The 24,985-nt window shown below is 49.6% G+C and overlaps 11 protein-coding genes across 11 annotated transcripts; 6 read left to right on the forward strand and 5 right to left on the reverse strand.

The window, feature by feature from the left end:
* Nucleotides 1–133: 133 nt before the first annotated feature.
* N7481_000475 (cyclin-dependent serine/threonine-protein kinase phoA) lies at nt 134–1,481 on the forward strand (the record flags this gene model as incomplete). Its single annotated transcript, XM_057259694.1, has 3 exons — nt 134–298; nt 359–382; nt 531–1,481. The coding sequence occupies 3 exons, from the start codon at nt 134–136 to the stop codon at nt 1,479–1,481; spliced, it is 1,140 nt and encodes a 379-aa protein (XP_057127526.1).
* A 1,745-nt stretch (nt 1,482–3,226) lies between these two features.
* On the forward strand, nt 3,227–4,926 carry N7481_000476 (putative cAMP receptor-like protein; the record flags this gene model as incomplete). Its single annotated transcript, XM_057259695.1, has 4 exons — nt 3,227–3,486; nt 3,592–3,775; nt 3,896–4,615; nt 4,675–4,926. The coding sequence occupies 4 exons, from the start codon at nt 3,227–3,229 to the stop codon at nt 4,924–4,926; spliced, it is 1,416 nt and encodes a 471-aa protein (XP_057127527.1).
* Nucleotides 4,927–5,481: 555 nt separating this feature from the next.
* N7481_000477 (uncharacterized protein) lies at nt 5,482–6,954 on the forward strand (the record flags this gene model as incomplete). Its single annotated transcript, XM_057259696.1, has 1 exon — nt 5,482–6,954. The coding sequence occupies one exon, from the start codon at nt 5,482–5,484 to the stop codon at nt 6,952–6,954; it is 1,473 nt and encodes a 490-aa protein (XP_057127528.1).
* Nucleotides 6,955–8,411: 1,457 nt separating this feature from the next.
* N7481_000478 (cytochrome P450) lies at nt 8,412–9,985 on the reverse strand (the record flags this gene model as incomplete). The annotated part of the gene is made up of 2 exons (XM_057259697.1): nt 8,412–8,761; nt 8,947–9,985. The coding sequence occupies 2 exons, from the start codon at nt 9,983–9,985 to the stop codon at nt 8,412–8,414; spliced, it is 1,389 nt and encodes a 462-aa protein (XP_057127529.1).
* A 216-nt stretch (nt 9,986–10,201) lies between these two features.
* Nucleotides 10,202–10,606, reverse strand: N7481_000479 (uncharacterized protein; the record flags this gene model as incomplete). The annotated part of the gene is made up of 1 exon (XM_057259698.1): nt 10,202–10,606. The coding sequence occupies one exon, from the start codon at nt 10,604–10,606 to the stop codon at nt 10,202–10,204; it is 405 nt and encodes a 134-aa protein (XP_057127530.1).
* Nucleotides 10,607–11,078: 472 nt separating this feature from the next.
* N7481_000480 (prefoldin subunit 2) lies at nt 11,079–12,134 on the reverse strand (the record flags this gene model as incomplete). The annotated part of the gene is made up of 1 exon (XM_057259699.1): nt 11,079–12,134. One exon carries the CDS (start codon nt 12,132–12,134, stop codon nt 11,079–11,081), a length of 1,056 nt encoding a protein of 351 aa, XP_057127531.1.
* An 807-nt stretch (nt 12,135–12,941) lies between these two features.
* Nucleotides 12,942–13,381, reverse strand: N7481_000481 (uncharacterized protein; the record flags this gene model as incomplete). Its single annotated transcript, XM_057259700.1, has 2 exons — nt 12,942–13,146; nt 13,206–13,381. The coding sequence occupies 2 exons, from the start codon at nt 13,379–13,381 to the stop codon at nt 12,942–12,944; spliced, it is 381 nt and encodes a 126-aa protein (XP_057127532.1).
* Nucleotides 13,382–16,776: 3,395 nt separating this feature from the next.
* Nucleotides 16,777–17,525, forward strand: N7481_000482 (PMF1/NNF1 family protein; the record flags this gene model as incomplete). Its single annotated transcript, XM_057259701.1, has 2 exons — nt 16,777–17,156; nt 17,231–17,525. The coding sequence occupies 2 exons, from the start codon at nt 16,777–16,779 to the stop codon at nt 17,523–17,525; spliced, it is 675 nt and encodes a 224-aa protein (XP_057127533.1).
* Nucleotides 17,526–17,576: 51 nt separating this feature from the next.
* On the reverse strand, nt 17,577–19,476 carry N7481_000483 (uncharacterized protein; the record flags this gene model as incomplete). The annotated part of the gene is made up of 4 exons (XM_057259702.1): nt 17,577–18,852; nt 18,924–19,125; nt 19,178–19,211; nt 19,417–19,476. 4 exons carry the CDS (start codon nt 19,474–19,476, stop codon nt 17,577–17,579), a joined length of 1,572 nt encoding a protein of 523 aa, XP_057127534.1.
* Nucleotides 19,477–20,407: 931 nt separating this feature from the next.
* N7481_000484 (uncharacterized protein) lies at nt 20,408–20,938 on the forward strand (the record flags this gene model as incomplete). Its single annotated transcript, XM_057259703.1, has 2 exons — nt 20,408–20,458; nt 20,633–20,938. The coding sequence occupies 2 exons, from the start codon at nt 20,408–20,410 to the stop codon at nt 20,936–20,938; spliced, it is 357 nt and encodes a 118-aa protein (XP_057127535.1).
* A 1,379-nt stretch (nt 20,939–22,317) lies between these two features.
* Nucleotides 22,318–24,006, forward strand: N7481_000485 (NTF2 and RRM domain protein; the record flags this gene model as incomplete). Its single annotated transcript, XM_057259704.1, has 3 exons — nt 22,318–22,635; nt 22,699–23,637; nt 23,713–24,006. The coding sequence occupies 3 exons, from the start codon at nt 22,318–22,320 to the stop codon at nt 24,004–24,006; spliced, it is 1,551 nt and encodes a 516-aa protein (XP_057127536.1).
* Nucleotides 24,007–24,985: the final 979 nt, after the last annotated feature.

Raw genomic sequence — 24,985 nt, forward strand, 5'->3', positions numbered from 1 at the left:
AAAAAGTACATAGCCATAGTCCTCTACTAGAGTACTCTACTACGTAGAGTACCTACACCTACAGTAGTAAAGCGGAACACATAAGCGGCCCTCCCCACTTCCAAACGTGCGCGGGGCTGGCCTCTTCATCAGCATGGAGCGACTCAGGGATCCTGCAGTCCACCCTTCCTCTCTCGTATCTCCTAAGAACTTCCTCTTTTCCTCTAAACCTAATCCTGTCCCTTCACGAGTCAGGTCTTCACTCCCTCGGACCATGGACAAATCACAGCAACCCAGCTCGTTCCAGCAGCTGGAAAAGGTACCTCTCCTCACCGATGATCTACGAATTACCCAAACTGACTTCATTTCGATCGTCTAGCTCGGAGAAGGCACCTATGCCACTGTACGTTCCAATCACCCGTGATTTTGACCCTCAACCTGCTCTCAACACCCTCCCCCTCCTCTCTCATGGGGGCACATTTCCGACCTCTTCGTCCTCCTCCGCTCCCCTCCGATCCCCTCCGCTCCATCACTAACGCAGAAAATCCCAGGTCTTCAAAGGGCGCAATCGCCAGACGGGCGAAATGGTCGCACTGAAGGAAATCCACCTCGACTCCGAAGAAGGCACTCCCTCCACCGCGATCCGCGAGATCTCCCTAATGAAAGAACTCAAGCACGAAAGCATCGTCTCGCTCTACGACGTAATCCACACCGAGAACAAGCTCATGCTAGTCTTCGAATTCATGGACAGGGATTTGAAGCGGTACATGGACACCCGCGGTGACCGCGGCCAACTAGACCCGGCAACAATCAAATCATTCATGCACCAACTCATGAAGGGAATCGCATTTTGTCACGAGAATAGGGTTCTCCACCGAGATCTGAAGCCGCAGAATCTCCTAATCAACAAAAAAGGCCAACTCAAGCTCGGCGATTTCGGTCTCGCGCGCGCATTCGGTATCCCTGTGAATACCTTCTCCAACGAGGTTGTTACACTTTGGTACCGTGCTCCGGACGTCCTCCTCGGCAGCCGCACTTATAACACTAGTATCGATATCTGGTCCGCTGGCTGCATTATGGCAGAGATGTATACAGGTCGCCCTCTGTTTCCGGGAACCACGAACGAAGACCAATTGTTGAAGATTTTCCGACTTATGGGGACGCCCTCGGAACGCTCTTGGCCCGGTATTTCGCAATTGCCTGAATATAAGCCGACCTTCCACGTCTACGCGACGCAGGATCTCGGCTTGATCTTGCCTCAGATCGACCCGCTGGGTTTGGATCTGCTTAATCGCATGCTGCAACTACGTCCGGAAATGCGGATTAGCGCTGCCGATGCCCTGCAGCACCCTTGGTTCCATGATTTGCCCCAAGTTCAGGCTCAATTGCAGCAGCAACAGCAGCAACAGCAGATGGCGGGTGCTTATGGGGGAATGGTTCCTCCTCAATCTGCGTACCAGACCTCGGCCTGGCCTAGCCTAACCCGCCTGAAATGCGTATGACGAGATGACGATTAGACCATCGCAAACGGGGAGAACTCGGCGTTATACCCGATCACGGAGTCTCTTCTATGTGTTTTCTTTAATGTGTTTCCTTTGATGTTATTAAATTCGGCTCTGTGATTTTTGATTCTGCGAGCTTTGGGTTATGAAAGAAAATGTTGTGATTTGTTGGAAGTTGCAAAGACCCCCCTTTCGAGTTCTTTTTGGGTTTTCCGCGACAAATGAATGCGAGTGCTTTTGCTTTGGTGTCTGTACCACCAATATCGATATCGATATAGGTGTCGATGTCGTTTCTCCGGGTCACTTGAAATAGTTGCTACCTGCTACCCAGAATCAAATCACAGGCATGCTTTTGTTGTGGGCATCAGATCAGCCACGTTTCTCGGATTAGTATAATACGAAATCCCAATCCCCTTCGGTGTACTAGTACTACAAGATTGAACCTGAACCCCATATTTCAAATTGTGCATGCCTACTACCTAAGGTACTGTATCTGTATCTTTCATCCGCTCCTCTTCGTGGATATGAGAGGACCCCCGGGAGGCCGATTCCGATTTCAATCCGAACCAACTTCCCGAGCAATTATTGGCTCAGAGAAGACTGGACCTGTTGGCCCCGAGTCTTCCACTAGTGTGGTACACACACATGCACGATGGCTAGAACAAATCCTTGTGCATCCAGAAGAAAATCAAGTCTTGGTAGAAGATATCGCCAGCCATGGAAATCAGCTCCAAGTCCCGATTCCGATTGGAGGAGGGGCAGTGCTGTCAGTTCGGGGAAATCTCCCAAATGCCCCATGCGGGGGAAGTGTGGTCATGATGACCGGGGGCAAAATGATTTCATTGAAAATGTATGGTATGATTGGTGCGAATTCGAGGTAACCAAAACCATCCTCTTGCGGTTGAATGGTTGAGAAAGTTCGACCAGGGCTGCCACACCCAACCCGGTCTTTCTCCCTCCCCTCCCCTCCCCGCACTAGCTATCCCGGTCTTCTGACCTGGACTTTCGGGATATGTTTGACTAATACCGAAGTTCTCGGGTTAAGCTCTGTGCCCTTTGTGTTTCGCTGGTCTGCGAGTAGGATTCCTCCATTCACGGCTGCAGCTTGCTTTCATGTGGGCGAGGCGCTGGTGCTGGCACTGGCGACTCGGAGGGGGAGGCAAACTTCCCCCATTAAATTGAAATGATGCTTCTTTGGTCGCTGGGCTCTTGGCTTTCCTTGGAATTTACTTTTTGATCGTCGGGCAAAACTTCTTCTTGCATTTTGGCATCCTCCCTCCGAACCTCCACCTAGTTATCTACAGATATTTGATGGGATAACTAGTCAAGCATGTCGTGTACGATGAGTTCGTAACATACACGACGCTTTTTACTCTTCAGCTTCAGGCCACCCACCCCCGATACTCAGGCTACCGGAGCCCGTCCTTTGCTCTATCTCAGTCAACCCAGCTAGCAGTCAGCAAGCCAGCCGGTTTTTCAGATCGAATACGAATACTAGTACCATTCTGACATTAATACAGGCCTTGCGCCGAAACTCCCCCGAGGACAGATCTCAGTGGATATACACTTACTAGTATTCAAGTTTCTTGCTGGAGAAAGACCTTTGTGTGCTGAATATACTACTACCTACTACCGACTTGAATGGTCTCCCTCGAGGCTGATGGTACCTACTACCTACAGCCCTTGTCTACTGTAGCACGGGCTGCGCAGGCTTGAATTGAACCCAAGAGCACGAACTTGAAACCATGGCAGGACCCTCAGAACAGCAATTATTGGCCATCTCCATCACAGAACGTACCTGCTCCGCAATATCCATAACAGGAACATTTGTCATTGTCGCTACATTCATCGGTTCGCGCGCGTTCCGGAAACCTATCAATCGCCTGGTCTTTTATGCTTCATGGGGAAATCTCATGGCTAATGTCGCTACCTTGATATCACAAGATGGAATTCATGCTGGTTTGGGGAGTCACTTGTGTCAGATGCAGGCTTTTTTTATTCAATGGTAAGCCCTCCTCCTCCTCCCCCTCCTCCTCCTCCTCCTCCTCCTCCGTTTCTTCTCTTGTCTTTTGGCTTCGCTCTGCTGAGCTCCTTGTTAAAGATAAAGTAGGTTCATGCCCGCAGACGCCTTGTGGACTTTCGCCATGGCTTGCAACGTCTACCTCACATTCTTCCACAAATACGACTCAGAGCAATTACGGCAGATAGAGTGGAAATATATCCTCTTCTGCTACGGCGTGCCCCTCATTCCGGCTTTTGTATACTTCTTCATTAAAACAGAAGCACTTGGTCGGGTATATGGCTCCGCTATAGTATATCTCCCTTCCCCTCCCCTTCCCGCTCCTCCTCCTCCTCCTCCTCCTCCTCCTCCTTTTTTCCGTATTCAGTTTCCATTCATTCTAACCCTTCCACAGCTATGGTGCTGGGTCTCAACACAATGGGACTGGCTACGAATAGGCACCTTCTACGGCCCCGTTTGGCTAGTAATAATGCTCACATTTGCCATCTACATCCGCGCCGGCTCAACAATCTACCAAAAAAGGCGCCAATTTCGACATTTCGGGAATTTGGACTCTCTTGACTTTGACTCGGAAGCAAAGGCCGATTCACCCCCGCTGGTAAAACCTAAACCTTCTGGTTTCCGGCCTATTCAGGGTATTCAGGGTATTCAGGGAATTCAGGTTACCAGTGAAATTGCCTACTCGGTGCCGGATGAGCGTCCTTCTTTGACGAACACGAACACGAAGCCGAACACAAACGGCGTTTATTCGCATTTGCATTTGCATTCGCATTCGAATCCACGCAGTTACAGCGTCACTTCTAATTATAGTGCCGAGTACTCGATTACAATTCAAGGTGGCCGGTCCCTCTCCGATCCAGGTACTTCCCAGGAAGAAAGGAGTGTTTCTATTCCGAGTCCTTCGGTTCGACCATCTAGTTTTCAGCTTGGTCCGGGTCCACGTCCCGGTCCGGCTCCCCTCCAAGCTGGGGCCGGGGCATATACCTCGCATCTAGAGAGGCCAGAGACACTCTCCACACGTCGAAGATCATCAGCCGCGGAAAATACGTCCCGGGCTGCGTGGGCTTATACCAAGTATGCGATGTTATTTTTCATTGCATTACTTGTGACCTGGGTACGTTTTTCTTCTTTCTTTTTCTTTTCGAGGGGGGTCAACAACTTGAACTCAACTAGTTTAATGTCGTCGCTCATTCCAAGTCCAAGGCTAACGCTGAGAAACAGGTCCCTTCAACACTCAATAGGGTCTACTCCTTCGCCCGTCCAAATGATTTCTCCTTCGGTTTGAATTACGCTTCTAGTTTTGTGCTTCCGCTGCAGGGGTTTTGGAATAGTGTTATTTATGTTTCTATATCATGGCCGGCAGTTAAAACTACCTGGAGGAATTTTAGGCAGAGGCCGCCTGCGATGGAAATGATTTCACGATAGTATAATGATAATGTCGATGCCTTTTTGTTTTAGCGATGGATTCAATATGGCAATTCTTTTATTCTACGGCTTGAATAAACCATAATTCAGCATTTAATATAACTATAGTACACGTAATCCCTCTCTCTCCCTCCGAATCCCTCTCTCCGTCTGAGGAATCAGATACTGGGGACCAGAAACATACATATTCAGGGCTCAGTTGACATGAAGTAAGTTAGTGTGCAGACTGCTAGCTGTCAACGATGATGAGGTTACATTGTCACCGATATTTAACGGGAAATTAGGGCTAGTTCTGGCCCCCAAGTGTCAGACACTACACGCCCGCCTCAATTCCGGATGTCTTCCTTCGTTGGCTACTGCAGGCTAGTGCTGTTTTAGTGGCAGTAGCCTAACAGGTCTTAGCTTGCATCGCCCTTGGTATAACACACAATGGGCAAGTCTTGTTTCTTTCTTTTTGGTTGGAATTTTTCGAAGCTTACCACATAATAATGACATACGATAAACATCCAACAACACCGCCCCATTCCCTCTTCACACTTTCTTTCTCCTCAAACAATGTCCGGGCTTCAGGTCCTGCCAAACGAGCTCATTCTCCAAACCACCTTATTCATAACATCCGAATCGACCCTCGCTGCCTTGGCACGGACAAATCGCCATCTTCAACAAATCTGCAACTCTCGTCTTTACCGACACAATGTACTCTACAGCAACAGCTCCGCTTTAGAATGGGCAGCACAAAATGGCCGGATGGACACATTGCAGAAAGCTCTGGATGCAGGCGCCCCCTTACCAAAGAAACAAGCCGGAGGCGAATTTCGAGAAGAAGGCCCAGTAACCCTTCGGTTCGGGTGCGAACATCTGCGCGTGTTCCAAGAATTCCGCCCACATCCTATTTCATTAGCGGCCCAGGCAGGTCATTTGCACATAGTCCGCTATATGATCGATCGCGGGGTACGTCCCAACACCACGAACCCCGAGTGGTTCACGCTGCTGGCACTGGCCGCTGTCCATGGCCATGCTTCTCTGGTAGAATACTTGGTGGACGTTGGCGCCCGGCAGAGTATTCGCAGCTTTGTAGGCGGCCTTCGGCCTGTCGAGTTGGCAGCGTTTCAGGGGCATGTGGATATAGTTGAGGTGCTTCTGTCGGCTCCGAAAGGAGAGGAGGATGAGCCCGGCAAAGAAGACATGATGAAAGATGCTCTGTTCGCCGCGGTGATGGCGGGACAGATCCCGGTGGTCCAGTTGTTATTCACGCATGGTGTGCAAGTCAATTATTTTGGTAGTTTTGGTCATTTTCAAGGGACTCCCCTGCTACTGGCGGCAACAAACGGAATGGGCGAGTTGGTATCGCTACTTCTTGCGTACGGTGCGGATCCAAACTTGATTCCTTGTCCACGACTGACGAATGTACCGTTGACGGCGGCGGTGATCCAAGGCCATGATCATCTTATCCGAATATTAATTCACGGAACGACGAGGCTTCAGCGTACCAGAGCGTTGGCTTTCGCTATAGCACAGGCGAATAGAGGAATGGCGGAGGCATTGCTTCATGGCGGTGCGCCTCCTGACTTCGATCCGTCCGAAATACCACGCAACCCGGGGTATGGCCACGCAGAATGGGTCCAGCCTCTGCACTTTGCGGTGCAGAATGACAGTCCAGGGCTGGTAGAATTGTTGCTGGACTCGGGCGGGGATGTTAACGTGCGGTGTGATGAATATCCCTCTGGCAGATTAGGCAAGCTATACGACCGAGCCCTGTTCTGGGCTGTAGAAGACTGCAATCAAACGATGGTAGATCTGCTCCTGGAACGTGGCGCAGATCTGGAGATTACTGATATGATGGGGTGCCCTCCACTCACGTATGCCGTAAAGGGCGGACATGAGGCCATTGTTCGGTCCCTGCTGGATCATGGGGCGAATCCACACTGCGCAGTGGAATATACTGGAGAGAAACTGCTGTTGTCCGTGCAAATAAAACGATCGATCCGGGATCAACTACAAGAGGCGGAAGAGAGATGGCGTACCTAGCAACCAGTGCCTGGATATATGACAAAAGTAACGCCAAGGGACCTGGGTAGTATCATGCCATGTGGGTGAGAGCTCGCAGCGGCCATCTATCTCAAACAAAAGAGTGATACTTATTTCGACTCCTCTTACTATGTACGGCGCTCAATAAACGCAACCGGCGCAATGCACGTTCCAATGGCAGACTATTAGCTACCTAGGATGGAATATATTGGCTAATCTATTATATCTTAGGTAGCTACTAGTCTGTCATTAGAAGGTGGTTAATAATGGTGGGTAATAGGAAGTTGGAAACTTTGCAGCACCAAGTAGTATCTAGTACTCTGTCAGGGTGAAATAGCTTTAATAACGCAAGGTAGCAGACAGCAAGATTGTACTACACTATACAGTATTTCCGAAAAACGGTGTCACCACCTGCACTCTTTCACTGTTTCTCCAATCCTCTTACCAAGAAACACTAAACTACTTCTGGATGTCGCCGTATCAGTCTCTTTGGTTTTGGTGGTGTATCGTAAATTACCGAATTATTATAATAGCGGGGAGTTTGTTATTACCTGTCAGATCGAGAAGCTGCCACCAGTGCCCCACGCTAGCTTTCCCTAGCGTCACCCGAATATCTTGGTTGGCACTTCCGCTGGCGGTGGATGCAACGAAGCATGGCTCCCAATCTAGCCAAGTCTACGCTCGGGTTATTCGTGATATGATTAGCAGTGATGAATCTAACCACCTCACACATGGTGGAAGCTGCTGGCTGCAGCAAGCGCACCATTGTCAGGATCCGATCTAACCTGCGATTCGGCAATGTCCAAGCTCCTCATATCAAAGCTGGGTGGCTTTACCAATACATGACGGTTTATGTCAGGGGACCGGAGATGAATAAAAGTGGCGGTAGATCAGGTATTGCGGAGTCTCGTTGATGCTGGGAAATGTCCACGTACGTAGTTAGAATTCCGTAGTAGAAAATCTGGAGTCGCTGGACTTGACCAGCGACGTATCACAGCCTGTGAGAGCTGCTTCAAGAATACCCTGCTGATGAAGTAGAACATTCTAGGAAAGGCACTGGACATGGTAGTCAAGGCTTTAGGGTGGTATGAGTAGCCAGGCTGGTTGTCCATGCTTTTCAGTAGTCCAGGACCTGCAAGCCGACAGAGTAGCCAACATGAGAAGTCCAGGTATACGTTTACACAAATGAGCTTTATTTGAATATGCGTTCCGCGAACGCGGCTCTCAAGTAAAAATGGCCCATGAGCGAGCTATATTATAACCTTCAATTACTTCGATTCGGTCTTATTCAGCTGATTCTCGCTGTTTGTAGCGCCAATTGCAATCAAGTAGAGATGTTGGTCTAATAACGCTGGTAAAGAGTCCAAGATATCCTCCCAACGGATAAACCCTTAATTCGCTTGCGATGAATTAGCAACTGAGGCTGCATGGATGTGCCATTAGTGGCCACCAGCAGCTCATGTGTTTCCTTCTCTCTTCTTTAATATGCACAGCAACGGCGTTTTCTCCCACAAAAGAAAAGACCGTTGCTTCTCCCACCCTTTGCTCTCCGGACAAAGCTCCATGTCAAAGTTCCACAGCACGCGCGCCAGAATCATACGCATCTCAGCATTTGCCAGGTTTCGCCCGATGCAGTTGCGAGGGCCAATCGAGAATGGCTGCAGTACGTCGCGGTTGTCGTTGTAAAAGGGCGACGAAGCATCTTCTTTGGCGAGCGGTAACCAGCGCTCTGGGAGAAATTCTTCGGGGCGGTAGAAGTTGAGGGGGGGAGCGGTACGCAGCGGATTGATGAACAGATACTTTTTGTCTGGTTTTATGGAACGCGTCAGGTTAGTGTTCGATTCTTCTTGTTTCTTCGTGAACATAGTAGCGGGAAGCATACTCCAGGGGGGGATCTTGTATCCTGAGATAGTAATTGAATCTGGGGGGTATTGTTATACGTTCGAGTCCCCCCCGGCACCGGCGGGTAAATTCGCAGGGCCTCGTTTAGACAGGCGAGCATGTATGGTAGCTGAGAGCTCGTCTGAAAGGTTATGTCTGAATCGGACGTTATGGAGGAGCGCACCTCGTCGGAGACCTTGCGAAGGGCGTCGGGCGTTCGCAGCAGCCAGTAGGTGACCCCCGACAGCAGGGTGGCGGTGGTTTCACTGCCGGCGATGATCAAAATATTGGCGTTAGCTTCCATCTCTTTGTCAGTGATCTCCTTTTCTTTGTCGCCACGATAGCGCAACATGCTGTCCATGAAGTCGACGGAGCCGCGACGGAGGGTGCTTCGGAGGCGCTTCTGGACGGTAAGATTGCTATATTCGATCTGTCGCTCGCGTTTCTCCATAAATGACCTCGGGACAAGGAAGAGTGATAACGCATGAAAAAGGAGAGGGTAGGCATCGCGCAGCATGACAAGAACGATGCCTCGGACTGCCTGGAAGATGGTCGCCACCCACGGGTGGTAATCAAGCGAGTCCAGCCCTCCAAATGGTTCCCCGAAGGCGAGGTCTCCGATAAGGTCAAATGTAGTCAGGTTGTACCACTTGACCATGTTGATTACCGGGTTGGGCGATGCAGCGATCTCCTCCAGGCGCTGGATCAGCTTATCCACGTAGCCGCGGAGGATTGGCTCCTGGACCTGCAGACCCTTGGCAGAGAAGGCATGCGACAGGGCTCGGCGGAAGCGGCTGTGGTCAGCATTGTTGGCACTGATGATGCTGGACGGATTACTTGTTGAGTGGAGAACTTTAGGGAGTTGCCGCTCGCCGTGACCATGGGTGTAGATGTCCCTCCATGCTTGAGCGGTGATGAAGGAGACTTCATCAGGACCAAATCGGACAGCCTCGCCGTATTTATTGTGGAAAGATCGAAGGTCGATATCCAGCCGTCCTCTAATCAGGGAAATATAGCGAAAGATGGGAAAAGCAATCCATAAATTGGGTCCGGGTAGATTGCGAAGTGGATGAAAGTACAATCTCCGAATGATCGACAGGCAGGGCCAGAGGAGACAGAACACTGCTGAGATCGCGAGCACATAGAACATGGCGATGGTGGCCTCAAGTTTGGGCTGTCGGGTTTTGAGCGAGCAAGACACAAGACCCGCTGGACAGCGTAGAGTATCGAATTTAAATAACAACAGGCGAGATCCCCAGTGTAGGGTCGCTAAAACGGCAAGTTATACGATCGGATCCGCCGCAAAAAGGTATTCTATTTTTTACCGATGCCTTGCATCGGCTCCGCTGCGTCAGTTCCAGGCCTGTCATGTGCTAAAATCAGAGGTCCAGCATTCGGAGAGAATATCCCCATGTTGGGGCATGAGCGATTGAAAAGCAGCAGTGGCTGCCTCGGATCCCCCGACGATAACATTCAGGGAGCTGATTCCCTTTAAAACAATGTCAATTCGCCGTTGCCAGATGCTGCTGGCCGTTGGGTCAATTTGGAGTGAATTCGCCGGGCATACCTGCGAGTCATGCAAGTAAATTAACGTCTCGATTGCCTTTTCGAAGACCATTGCCGTCAGTCTCGGCGTAATGTGGTAGGAAAAGAGGGAAACTTCGGCACCAAGACCATTTTCGAGGTTGAAGATATCCTCAGTAAGCAATAAGATCACGCGTTCCACCGTCCTGGTAACGGATAAAACTGCTTCCTCTTGGTAGACGCGCATGCTCCGGACGGTAGAGTCATGAATAAGGTGACTTTTCTTTGTGTAAGATTCTAGTGAGTCGGCTAAAATGAGAACGCCCAGGTCCCAAAACAATACAATTGAAACTACCAAATAAAATCAGTAGATGGACACAATGAAGATGTGAGAACCATACTAGAGGTTGTTCTAGAGTGTACGGAGAGGTCCTCCAGGTTTTCTAAGCAGTGGTTGAAGAAAGGGCGGAAAAGCCGGTTGAACTTGCTCACAGCCGCCACTGCTGAAGTGAAAGCCTCGATGCGGGCGGAAGAGAGATCGCTGTACATTGATTGTTTGGCGTCAACGATCTGTCTCCAGACGTAAAAGGCCTCGGCGACCGCGTTTTGGTATATATTTGGGATGTTGCCATTCAGATTAAGGAAGAAATCTGGGTCATTAATGTTGTCGAAGGAGTACTCTTTTCTGAAGAACACTGCTTAAGTTCAGCTTCTGTAATTCACAGATCATAGAGGGTTGCCAACTCACTTTTACCATAGCCTGCGATGGCCGGCAGCTGACATCGACGATCTGTTGTGAGCGATGCCCCAATATCACGAATGTATCCACCCCAACGCACTACATTCAGGCTGGCTTCCAAGGCACCGCTGTAGGTAGAATGTGCTGCTAGGTTTGTACAATATTGTCTGACAAGCGCATCCAATGAACACAGATTTCGCAGGCCGATGTCCAGGAACTCATGCGCTGACTCGGCTGAGGCCTTGGCCGGGACGGCAATGCCATCGAAAAGTAAAATTGCATAGACAGTCCTGAACGACTGGATAGACTGTGCATTTCTGAGAACTTCTCGCGCGGTGAACCAGGAATCAAAGAACGCGTTTCTAGATATTTCGCATGTCGTATGGCCGTCATCCAAAATACTATCAGTGGTTGATGTACGCTCAGGAGTTAGCCACTGGAGCGAAAAGGCGCGCAGCACCGCTTTTAGCGCAGCATCGGACAGCTTGCGTGCACCCGAGCTAAGTCGGTTGCCGTAGAGGTCGCTAAAATGATCGAGGAAACGGACGATCCCTATTGCGGTTAACGTGTAGGTCACATCATTTTTAGCCAACTTTAGGTCTAACAGGTCAAGCGTATATTCCTGCGAGGGCCATCGAGCCCCACCTTCCAGTCGGTATCGTGAAGTCGTTGCATATAGGTTGCAGTCGTAATCCGCAAAACGGGAAGCACATCCCGTCACAATTGTGTCGTGGATCGTTATGAGCCTGTTATCCAAAATTGTTGCATCCAGCTTGGAATTGAGTAGTCGCATGGGGCTACTCAGGGAACTACCAGCGATAAACGGCATGGCGGACTGCATTCTGTCCAACGGGCTGCCGCAAAAGGACAGTTGGGTCTCAATTGGTATTGGGACTAAATCTTCAGCATCTAATGCCACGAGGTCGGTCAGACTTAAGCCTAGGGTAAAATCGTGGTTTCCATCGGCGGGGTTTTCGTCGGCGTTGCTGGCCTCATCAAAGTTGGACAAAGGGGGTAGAAGATCCCCTACGGTCATAGAGTCGGCCTGAAAGTGGCCAGGGAAACTATTGGAGAGCCCGTTCGCTAATACCACTGGCGATTTGTTCCTATTCATCGGCTGGGGATAAGGGGTAGGGTCCTGCCTAGGCTTTGCCTTCCGGGATTTGGCAAAGTCAAAGGTACATGAATGGCCCAGCCGTCGACAATTGGTACACCTCTCTCCTTCCCCGGCAGAAACAAAAGAGCAGCGTCGCTTGGACCGACGGCATGGGTCGCAACTGGAGAATTGACGACGCTGTGACATTATTTTATATAGTTTGGAAGACTGGATGCGGGGAGAGGCGATTCTAGAGACGATGTCGAGTATTGCGAAATGGTCCGTCCTATGTAGATCGTAACAGTGGCAGTCGATGGGTTGCATAATATCCACTTGCCCCACATCCCTTGTTACGTAAAACACTGTATGTGTGAGGCATGGGATGCACTAGATCAAGCGGTTATTGATATTCTTCATTCGATCAGTGCCACGCCCTATGGCATCGGTGCGCCAGTCTCGTGGCTATTATACCCGCTATTGACAAACTGTTTTAGTACAAGGTCTATTTTGCCAATATATGGCCTTTTAATTAATATTATCATTATTTGGTTGCGATTATATATATTTGAAATGAATGGCTACATGTGGAATAGTTATATGATTGCCAAGTGTGCAGAGGTTGAATAGATACGTTGTGTATAAAACGCGCAATGCATTTGACCAGAAAGGCCACCCCGCCACTATCGTTTCAATACTAATGCCCTTGCGGTTGATGAACCGCCAAACTCATGGTCTATATAATCTCTGCTATATGCACCGATCCCATAGAAGTGCTGCGCCAGCGACTATTCCCATTGAGATTTCAAAAGCCGAAACTGGGATCCAATTCTCACCAGCCTGGTACATCACAAATGCAGCCACAAATCGAGAAGGCACCGAAGCAGCCATTATGGCACTATTTCGTTGATAGGCCGAAATCAGATAGTATGTTCCCAAAGTAAAGGAAGTTAGACTATGATGTTGGTACTATTAGGAATAAAATACTAATAAAACATAATTTTAGAGACATACCCAATACACTGAACCACGCCGTTGGGAGCTCCTCTGAGCGAAGAGTTTGGAAGATTTGCTGCGGAGGAGGGATAGAGGATGGTGTAGAAGGCATTCCCTAACAGGAAAACGCCTTGGGCAGCGAACACTGCTCTCGAAGCACCACCCATACGCAGACCGATATTGCTTAGAATCATGGTTCTAAGTATTATTTCCCGTGACAATGAAATTGACATGTGGACCTTCTTATCCGCGATTCATGACGCTGATGCCCATCGGTTCCGATGCGTGGCGGCTCCGGCGCTTGGCTCTGGATGGTCGGATCCGCAGCTGGAATTGTTTGGATCGTTTACATCTCTGCGGAATGTTCGTGCACGAATACGTATTTACCGTACATTCATGAATCATGTGGTATGTAATTTGGCTCTGTACGGAAATGTATCCGCAAAAAAGCGAAAAGTTGATGTTCCTACTGTCGTCCTAATAAGGGTTAGCAGGCTTGGCATTAGGGCTCGAGAAACAATTAAAGAGTGTAGGTGGTGACACCATTTTTCGGAAATACTGTAGTAGTCCGGTCTAAACTTGTATGGGGAACGCTAGTAATTCAGGTCGCGGGTGATGCAGGCGACCTCTAGGGCAATTATAAAAAAATGGCCCCAAATTCCATTGGAACGTGCATCACCTGGAAGCTATCTGGAAGTTACCACTTCGCTAAACGAGCAAACCGATATTAGCCAGTTGGTAATAAAATGCAGCAAAATCTGCCATGAAAAGTAACCGAATTGCAATGCAATACATAATTGCCATCTGAACTCAGCAATTTTGAAGCTATCACGACCAACCTCAACAACAACACAGCTTGGCTTCAAACACAAACCTTCACAAAGCAATCTTAAAAATTAACTATTAGTAGAACTTTCAAATATTGAAATGGTATATCAACGGAAGACGAAAAACACATTTTAGGAAGTGAGGAACATAAATGCAGCCCAGTCTAGTTACTAAGGACCCTTTTGAGCCGCCAATCACCTATACGTATGCAGCCTTAATACTGTAAGAAGAAAAGGGTCTCAAACGTATTTGAACCATCTAGTAGGTAAGCCTAAGGCCGACATCACCCACAGTAGATCAGTAGCAGAATGCCTCAACCGCGAAGCCTAGAGCGAAGGATAGCGGAAAATGGTTTGCTGGAATGTTGGGTGATATATGTAGGCAATTTTGAAGATGGCGTTACTACTCATGATGTTCGTTTGGGAATACTGACTGCTGTGATCCTGTATGTAGCCTTTGCATTTACACAACAACACGGGGAAACCTAATGCACATATATATGTTCAACCTAGGACAAAACCCTTATCAAGGCATATATAAAATACAGGCCCCCCCTCTCCCCTTAATAACCACTCCGCACCACATAACACTTGCCAAACCTGCTTGCCCTGGCTCTACTATGTTTCCATTAAGTGATTTCATGATCACAGAGTACAACAGTTCTCAACCTAGAAGCTTATGTCAGTATATAACATAAGATCAGTATAGTAGGAGGCGTGCTAGACCTCCTTTGAAACTCGACAGCTTTAAATCTTTTGATTTCATCTGCGTCAGCTCTGCATCCTGGTAGCCATCTCCGTTGCTTCAGAATCATCACTTACACTAGTGATTATCACTAGTCTATTAATTTCGTCTGCGTCAGCTTTGCTTCCGGGTAGCCATCTCCCGGAGCTCACAATCATCACTCACATTCAGTAGGAACAATAGTACCAGCAACATCAGCATTCAGGCTCTATTGATTCCATCTGCGTCAGATCTGCATCCAAGTAGCCATTTCTGTTGCTTCAGAATTATCACGTACGACTTTCTGTTGATTCCATCTGCGTTAGCTCTCTATCTAGGTAGCCATCTCCCTTAGAAGTATCACTTACAATGTAAGGAAGCTGTTGATTTTGTCTGCGTCAGCTCTGTATCCAGACAGACATCCCTCTGAGCTCAGAATACTTACACCATCTTCAACAACTTTCACAGGCTCACGCTTAGCTAATGTCTCTTTAGCTGGCGCAGCCATCGTGATACCAAAGAAAAACAATGAGGCGATTAGAATAGGACGCATATTTGCTGATCTGTGAAAAAGTAGAACTGTAAGGTGAAGGATAAAGAGTGGAAAGCGTATTCAAGGATAGGGGGAATAAATAAAGCAGATCAGTAGCCCTACACGTGACCCTCAAACACGATTAATACGATATCATTATAACGTACATACTGGTCAGAAAGTCTATAGACACACTAGTGATCTTAGCGCATTTTTCCGCGTTGACCCCCAACGCGATTTATTTTATTTTGCTCTTTTGTATCCAAAATGCGCCAATTCGTCGGAGAAATAAGCGGTAATCGTGCTCAAGGGACTAAATTATCTCCTGAATAAACCTCATTAAAAACATTTAGAGGGTTGGAGATGCTGTGTTATGGACCCTGCGATATGAGGGACCGCAACCTACAAATGGGCCATCAAGAGCCAATCATCCCACAGGAACTACCGTCGGAACGGAATAGGCACAGTATATGGCAGAACGCTAGCGAACCTGCCAGAACTAGTTGGTGTGCTCGGAGGAATATTGTACACAAAATCTTGTAGGAAAAACCCACGTCGGAGCAGCCCAGGGACTTCACTTATGCGGCCAAATCACAGAGGCTTTGCTCCAGAGCAACTTAAAGCTGGCGAGCCTTAGAACGAATATAGCTAACTTACAGAGACTCGGCCGCTAAGCCAACAAGCCCCTCTTCCGAATATGTAGCAGCTGACCGTCATTGGATTGAACGCATTAGCCAACTTTGCAAGAATATGTCGCTCAACGACTTGGCGACAGACATTATCTACGACCGTCTTCCGTACAACCTACTTCATAATTAGAACAGATCCTTTTAATACCACGTAAAACAGACCTTATAATAAGCAACCAAGTCGGTTCTTGCTTCAGAACATGCTTGCTCCTTCATGTCGACAATGACCCGTTTCTTGACGGATGACAACAGTTTGACACAGTCTTTTTCTGTACTGTCCAAATGGAGAGTACCGTTCCAATCATTTTGGATCGCATCGCGTACAGAGTTTTCGATGAGGCTTTTTGAAGCTTCAATTCTAGCATTCTGGAAGTTGTCCGTATAATAATGATTATAAATGATTGGCTGTCGGCTTTTATCTTCAAGAATCCTTTCGAGTTCATGTTCCGCTGCTTGGACATTCTCCTCTAGCGTGAGACTGACCAAGCGACAGATGCTTTCGCGCACCTTCACATCTTTGATTGTGTACGTCAGCGCGGCATTCACAAATCGAGAAATTATCTTTGAGACCACCACCACATGCTCTCGAGCGAGAATGAGAATTATAGAGAAAACCTGTATATAATTGTTTCCCGCATACATAGATCGATATGATTGCCATCACGTGACTACCGCGTCGCGACCCGAACAATGTACGCCAACGTCCCCAGGTCCAGAGAGCCAAATTCCTAACGAAAACAACAACACCTCCAGTCCAATTCACCGCACACGCTGTCAGATCAGCAAATCGTCACATTTAATTCGCAAAACCCACACCATGCCTACGCCAAACTCCCACTCCCACTCCCACCCACCCCCGCAATCTTCAACAACCGCAATCGCCCCTCCACCTCCTCTCGGCCCGCGCGCATCGCGTCTACACCAAGTATTCAACCAAGCGCTTGCACGCACGTTGAAGGCGAACTCCTTTAACAACTTTGCCAGCTGTTTTCCCACGCCGGCGCGCCATGTCCCGGCTAGTTTGGAGAGTGTTTGGAGGCAGTTGAATGCCAAGTTGGAGGAGAGTGCGAAGGCGGAGTTCGAGGAGATTGTTGAGGAGAGGGAGGCTGTTGCGCATTTGAATGAACTTGATCGGTTGGTTTCTGAGGCTAGGGAGAGGAAGGATGAGAGTGGTGATGGGGATCAGGAGGGTGATGCGTATGTTTTGAATCCAGTTCTATTTTCCCTTTGAAAAAGAAAAAAGGTACTGACCAAATGTTTTTCTATTCTAGTCCTCACACGCTTGGTGCTGATGAGCTCTACAAGGCGCATCTGACGCCTTATCTCCGACAAGCACAGTCAACACTAGATTCCAAACTTGAAGCTACACATGCGCAGAATGCGGAGCTGGCGCAGACGGTCCAGGCGCAACGATTGGAGATTGAGAGGCTCCTTTCTCATATTGAGTCTGTTGTTGCGGATGTCGAGGGCGCTGCATCTGCGTCTACGCAGTTCAGCCAGGAGAATAAGATCCGTGAAGAAGCGGTACATATGGATGAGGAAGTCAACGCGCATCCAGGTCTCTAATGAATTTGAAGGAAGTCCTTTATTTGGGATTGAGGTCTCTGTCTACTCGATTTATGAGATCAGGGCGCTCATCTCCGTGGCTTCGATCATCCCATCTTCCACCATCTCCGTCGCGACAGCGATAACCTGCTCAAAGGACCTAGTCTTGAGCTCCTGCAACTTGGTATTCTGACCATCCACCGCAGCCGCGATGGCCTCCTTACACGACCCATCACGCTCTTCCACCACCGCCCCATCCCGACGGGCCAAGGCCGCCGCTCCACGGTAATACGTCTGTGCGTTGCGCAGAAGCATGGCACCATTCTGCTTCGCCATAGCGTGGTTCCAAGGCTCTCTCCCCAACCGCCACCGCTGCATTTCCGCATCCCCTCGCGCGATGTGGATCTTGGGCAGGTTCTCTGCATCCGGTAGCTTAGTCGCTGCCGTCAGGGCATCCAGTGCTGCGGAAAGGGATGTCCAGCGGGTGGAGATGGAAAGGGCCAGTGTTTCAGGATCCTCGTGCGGGGGTACTTCTGCAAATGCCGTGTTTAGGGATGTCAGGGCGTCCGCTTTATAGCATAGTCCTTCGGGGTCGGCTGATACGTCCAATTCGGCTCCGAATGCCTGGCCCACTTCTTGCTGGTAGGTTTGGACGTCGGTGTGGCCGCCTCGGTACAGGACCTCGTGGATCGCGCAGACAAGCTTCGCCCGTGAGAGTGCTGCCTCGTACTGTCTGTCTGAACCTTCCATGTACGCGGGCAGGCGGGTCTGGATAAGCTCCGATGAATACTCTTGCACCCAGCCAACACCGCCAGCACCTGGGTTGGAAGTGAGCAGATTACACAGTGCAGTCAATGTGTCTAGCTGGGCGACAGCCGTATCGACTAGCGTATTCTTGGTGACGGGTTCGATGATAGCAGCCCAATGTTCCTGGGGATCATCGCCGGCTTCGGCTTGGGCTTCGATTTCTGTCGGTTGCGGTTGGGCTTGCTGCTCTTGCTCCTGGGCCTGGTCATCTGTGGAAGATTGCATCTGCTCCATCTCCTCTTGCATCTCCGTGTATTTCATTTCCTGCAGCACCAAGCATCGCTGAAACAGCTCAATCGCCTCTTGAAGATACGTGCTAGCCTGCATCAATTGCTCCTCGGCGGGGTGTTTGGCATCTGAAATCGCTTCCGCCAGACTGGTTAGAACCTGGCCACTGTTGAACAGGACGTCTGCATTGTCCTGGTCTAGCGCCAAGGCGTCTCGGTGTGATTGCAGAGCAACTTGCAAGATCTCGGCTTGTGGAGCCGGTAGCTGGGCGGCTAGTTTATGGTGTTGAGTGATGGCATATTGCACTCGTGCTCTGAGAATGGTTAGTTTGTCTGATAAAAAAAACATAGCAAAATGTTTCAAATCAAACACTTAAACACGTACTTGTTATAAGCCAAATCAAAGGCGTCCGGATGTCTCATTAAACCATCATCGTAATTGGCAATTGCGCGCATGAAGAAACGCATCGACTTGGCAGCATCCCCTGCGCGCCATTTCTCGCCCGCTTCTTCTAGCTCCACACCGGCTGATTGATTTCGATTGGAGTTTAGCTTCCATTCAAGTTCCAAAAAGGGTTCGGTCCAAGCTACGAGTAAAAAGTGTGATTTCAGCTCAGCCGATCAGGGACGATCACTTACCAGCGAGAAAATCATCGGCTGTGACTGGGGTTGCCTGAAGTAATTGATTTGATTAGATGGGTTGATTGGATTGGATTGAATTGGATTGGGCAGGTATGGGAGCGAGAGGGAGGGGAGTTCTTTTTTTTCCCTTTCTTTCTTTTGTTGGGTATGAGTCAAGGACAAATGATATTCAAGATATGGGGGTTATCTTTGAGTAAACGCTTAATTTAAAAAATAAAAATCACTAGCGCACATACCTGTTTTGCAGCCTTTTTCTTGGGCTTAAAATCCTTCAGCAGGCTCTTTGGTTTGGGCATATTAAATGATGTGTGAGTAAGTAGCACTAGATAGTACCAAGTGTTGAGTGTGGGTGGTGGGTCGAGAGTGTGAAGGTGAAAGAGAGAGAGGTGATGTCAAAGCTGGTGATGATTTCCCCATTGGAGGATGCCAAGACCTGAACTGCAGGCAATTGGGAATTCTCCGCCAACCACCAACCACCACCAAGTCCACCAAGTCCACCGAGTCCAAGCCCTGAACTAACCTAGCCTAACCCTGTAGAGTCTCTTTGCTATCCTGATCCTGGTTGATCCTGGCTGATCCGCACGTGGCAAAGTTCCACACAGATTATATCCTCATCCTTAACTATTTGTTCTACATATACTCCGTACTGCGTCTACTCCTTTATCTCACGGGCCCATGACTCGTCAATAGTTATCATACCCTTTACTCTATACAGACTCTAAAGTACCACTGCAAGTACACCTTCGAGATACTCAAATCCACCTGCAGCCCCTGACCGATTCTTGTAAGAGTACGCTGCTCCGTCCATCCGACCTCCTTTCCCTTCTCTCCCCACCGCCGGCTTGACCCACTCTGGACGTTTCGGCCTCCTGAGTCGTCGTCTCATCAAAATACTACGAGTAGACCTTTGCATTGGCCAAACCTGTCTCAGTCCCGCCCTGCTTTTCTTCTCTTTCTTCAACTTGAACCTCAGCCTTAAATCTTCAACCTACAACCTACAACCTACAACCTACACCGTCTACCATCACCCGGTGCGTTCGCCCCATTTCCCACCAGCAGAATTATTCATTCGATTGCCCGATCATTATTGGACCGAGGACCAGATCCCGAACCAGGACCCGTGCTAATCGTCCCCCTCGTTCGCAGGCGTCCGTACCATTTGCTTGAAACTCCCCATCCCTCACGCCAACACCGCCACACCTCAACTTCACGTCGCTTGAGGTAGAAATGGCCCGCCAACCCTCTCTCGACTCAGAGCGGCCCATCATGACCAACTCGGTACGTTGATCGTGATCTGCCCCCTTTGCCCCTCCATGCGACCCAACTGCCCATCGTCCCACCCTCCCACCGTCTATTTCTACCCCCTCTCTAGCCCGGTCCCGATGCCCATTCCCCGGCGCACGCAGCACTACATTGAATACGAATATATATGCTAACCCGCCCTCTGCGTAGAACCGCAACTCCAAACGCTTTTCCACCATTAGCGGCAGCCCTTCGCTAGCCACCTCCGATCGCACCACCGGTAGCCTTCCGACCGGCGACCCCAGAACCCGTGACATCACCCACCTCGGCGACGGCCTGGAGCGCCTTGAAAATAAGCCTCTCCAAGCGCAAAGATTCGTGCCCACGACTGAGAAGTCTGATAACCTCAACAAACTGGCTCTCGGGGCCAAGGTCGAGCGTGCGCTTGGTCGACGAATGACCGGCCAAGATGCCGTGATGCGCAAGCCGTCTCTGAGCGAGAAGACCTCCTCTTGATTATCCCCCGCTGAGATAATCCTTTGATATAGAGTTGGCAAACCATGACCCACAGACAAAAGTCCAACTAGACCACATTGTTTGTGTGTGTCGCCATTGACGTCTTTGTTTTTCTTTCAAGTTTTCATACAACCCCCTCTTCTTTCGCCCACCCTTTGATCATTTCCAGCGGGGCCTCTTTGACGAGGTTCTATGATACGATCGTTTTATTTTCACGTTACATTTCTTTCAGGCTCATCACCATGTCTCATCATACCCCCCTTTATTTCGAGGTTATCTTTTCTTTTTTTCTCTTTTCTTTTTTTAGGGCGTTTCTCTGATGAATTTACAACTACGCATGAACCTTGTTCCCTCCTCCGGTCTATCTCTCGGCCTTGATATTCGTTTCCTGATGTTTATCTTGTGATTTAACACTGCAGAAAATATTAGAAACTTCCTTACCCAATTAATTAGCAGTAGAATATGTATTCTATTTGCAGACTGGAAGTCTTCTTGTAACCGCGGTAGTCTTTGCCCAGTCGGTTGGCGGCCATAGATAGGCATAGGCAGTTGAGCACACTAGAATCTTTTCTCTCCACTTTTCTCCAATAAATCTACCCTACTTTTGACCTCATTAATCCCACTATATGCTACTCTTGTCTCTGATCTCATCTAGATCAACTCTGTATATCTTTTGATACTTTGCCACACGATACAAGTATATACTACTTCGCTACACGCTATACTATTCTAGTCCTTCTCGAAGGCTCCCCAATTCTGCCGGGCGGTGACGCTGTGCCAAGCCCACGCGAAACCCGCACGGAGAGTCGCAGTTCGACGAAGCTGCTTTTTCTCCAAAGTGAATTCCTCCACAACAGCTTCGTTTCCTTTTCTGATCGCTGTTCGACACTCCGCCAGCCCGTCTCCGCTCATCCTCTTCACATCAGCATTTTCATCCTCCTCACCATCAGAAACCCCTCTTCTTCCGCCGTGACCTCATTCACACAAGAGCCTTTTCGAGTGACCTCCCACCTCACTTATACTTTGCCAACACTCTCTGCGTCATCCGGAGAGTCATCTGTGGTTTCCACTCAGCATTCGTCTTCTTCCGTTCCTTTTGCTTCCCTCAATTACTTGCATTAGTGCTTGGTCCTTTTCGCATTGTGAGTTCTGGCCACCCATCCGCTCTGTGTGTGGAGACATCTAGACTAACCATATTTCCCCAGTTGAAACCAAGCGAAAAAAAAAATCACGCCTTTTTAGATATTTCACAACCCCATCTCTTAGAGAGTTCTTTTCCTTAGCTCTAGCGCCGGGCGTCGATTATTTCCAACACCCTCGGTTACTTTATTTCGATCCCGCCTCCCACCACAATCAAGCGCCAAAACCCCTCTATCATCATGGCCGATATGTCCCAGGCTCCTCTGAACGGCAGCTACCCTGCGCAGCATGCCTACCCCGACTCGTTCAACCACACTCATGCCACTATGAACACTGCGGCCAACTTCCAGCCGGCCCAGTCCTCCACTCCTACCACCAACACCCCAACCGATCACAAGAGCGACATCCCCAAGGATGAGGTGGGCTGGTTCTTCGTCGAGCAGTACTACACCACTATGAGCAGCAACCCGGACAAGCTGCACCTCTTCTACTCTCGCCGATCTCAGTTGGTCTTCGGCACCGAGGCTGAGTCTGTTCCCGTTGCCATTGGTACTAAGGTGAGTTATTGCGCCGGATTCGCGTCACGTAGTATATAGGACTAATTGTCTCGTCTGTTCTAGGCCATCAACGACAAGATTAAGCAGCTCGACTTCCAGGAGTGCAAGGTTCGCGTCCTGAACGTTGACTCCCAGGCTTCCTTCGACAACATCCTGGTCACCGTCATCGGTGAGATCTCCAACAAGTCCGAGCCCTCTCGCAAGTTCATCCAGACTTTCGTCCTGGCTCAGCAGCCCAACGGCTACTATGTCCTTAATGATATCTTCCGCTACCTCGTCGAGGAGGAAGATGAGATTGTGGAGGAGGCCGAGGCCACTCCGGCTGTTGAGGCTCCCAAGGTTGCTGAGCCCGCCCCTGTTGTCGAGGAGGCTCAGGTGACCGATGAAGCTGCGGCCACCAAGGTTGATGAGAAGCTTGAGGAGGAGACCAATGGCGAGGCTGAGAAGCCCGTCGAGGTTGTCCCCGAGATCAACGGCACCGCCACAGAGGAGGTTTCTGCTCCTGCCGTTCAGGAGGCCGTGGAGGAGGAGCCCTTGGCACCTGAGCCCACTCCTGCCCCTGTTCCTGCGAAGGAGGCCCCTGTCGAGAAGAAGGAGCCCGTTGCCGCCACCCCTGCTGTTCCCAAGTCGTGGGCCTCCATTGCCAAGGCTAACGCTGCTGCCGCCGCCGCTTCCGCTGCCCCCGCTGCTGCTGCTACTCCTGCTGCTGCTACTCCTGCTGCTGCCGCTCCTAAGGCTGCTGCTCCTGCGGCTAGCGTCCCTCAGCCCGCCTCCGCGGCTGCCCCCGCCGCTGAGGCCCGTACCCAAGAGGCTGCCCCCACCGATGGCTCTGGCTGGCAGACTGCCGGCTCTGACCACAAGAAGACCCAGTCCCGTGCTGGGGAGCAGCAAACCACTCTTGGTTACATTAAGAATGTCACCGACAAGGTCGACGCCAATGCTCTTAAGCAGACCCTGTCTCGCTTTGGAAAGCTGAACTACTTCGACGTCAGTCGCCAGAAGGTACGTATATTCGTCCAATGTTGCTTTTTGTTCAACATTCTTTGAGAGACTCCGATCACTGACATATCCCTTTAGAACTGCGCTTTCGTTGAATTCGCTGAGCCCTCTGGCTACGCTGCTGCCGTTGCCGCCAACCCCCACCAGGTCGGTAGCGAGCAGATCCTCCTCGAGGAACGCCGCCCTCGTGGCAATGCCTATGGCAGCAACGGTGCCAACCGTGGTCCTGCTGGTCGCGGCCGTGGTGACCGTACTGGCAACCAGGGCCGTGGAGGTTTCCAGCGCGAGGGCCGTGGGGGCTTTGCCCCTCGTGGTCGTGGAGCTAATGGTAATGTAGCTGCTAAGGGCCGTAGCCAGGCCCAGGCTGCTTAACCTCCTCTCCTCTCCTCACCTCACCTCATCTTCACCTCTTGACGTTTTATCTCGTGGATGAATTTTTCAGGCACTGTATTAATCCGATATTGATTTCTTTTCCTCTCTGTTTCGTCCCCTGTTTCTAATGACATGTCTTATGTTACGTGACTCGACTTGCCCCTTTCTTTTCCGTCACAGTGCATATTAGCGGTTGGGTCCGGGTTGGCTGGAAAAAGTTGTTTTCTCTTCTTTCCCTTCCCTCTCTGGGCAAATGTGTTTTATTCTATCGTGAATCATGCCTTGATCTTGCTTCTTCCCCTTCTTTACTACTTTCTTCTTACTCTTCTGGTCTGTGGTTTAGCTGTCGTGTTGTCTGGCTTCACGCTTCTTTGCCCCTATACTTTCTCCATTGTCTTTTTTCAAGTTATTACTCTCTCCATGTTACGTTAACTTTTGTCACCATGACCTGTGTACCGCCAGGCCCACCTATATCGCATACTTTTTATCTAGCATAGCAAGCAAGTTCCAGGGTTTTTGAGGTGTCGTACCAATCGGTTCCAGATTTCCCTTTTTTTTCATTATTCTCTTCTTCCCCTTATTTTTCTATATGCACATCTTTCTTTCAGTTGCCCAGGTGTTAATCTCCTACTCCACCCCCATTGATATGGAGGCGGTGTGGAGTACATGCAGGTAGATTCCAGGAATGTTCCAGATACCTAGGTAGTTTCTTCCATCAGTTTCCTCCTAGATGGCACAATTCAATTTCGGACGGTCGTACAAAGATTCCCCTGCCGTAGCCCTGGCCTCCTGCTGTGTTTGTGTTCCCCAGTCCTAGACGTATATGCAATTTGAATGGCTGGTTCAAGATCCCATTGAGCTGTAACCTTTGCCCGAAGGTTCTAGATGTGTGGATGCCTTAGGCATAAGGCATCGATGCAGCTCTCCCCAGGCTTCTGAAGAGTGAAAGCTCTCCCCAAGGTCAGAGAAAGACAAAAAA

The sequence above is a fragment of the Penicillium waksmanii genome, assembly GCF_028829765.1.
Source record: "Penicillium waksmanii strain IBT 27052 chromosome Unknown utg000001l:1.0-4852451.0:1.0-4856178.0, whole genome shotgun sequence".
Classification (NCBI taxonomy): Eukaryota; Fungi; Ascomycota; class Eurotiomycetes; order Eurotiales; family Aspergillaceae; genus Penicillium; species Penicillium waksmanii.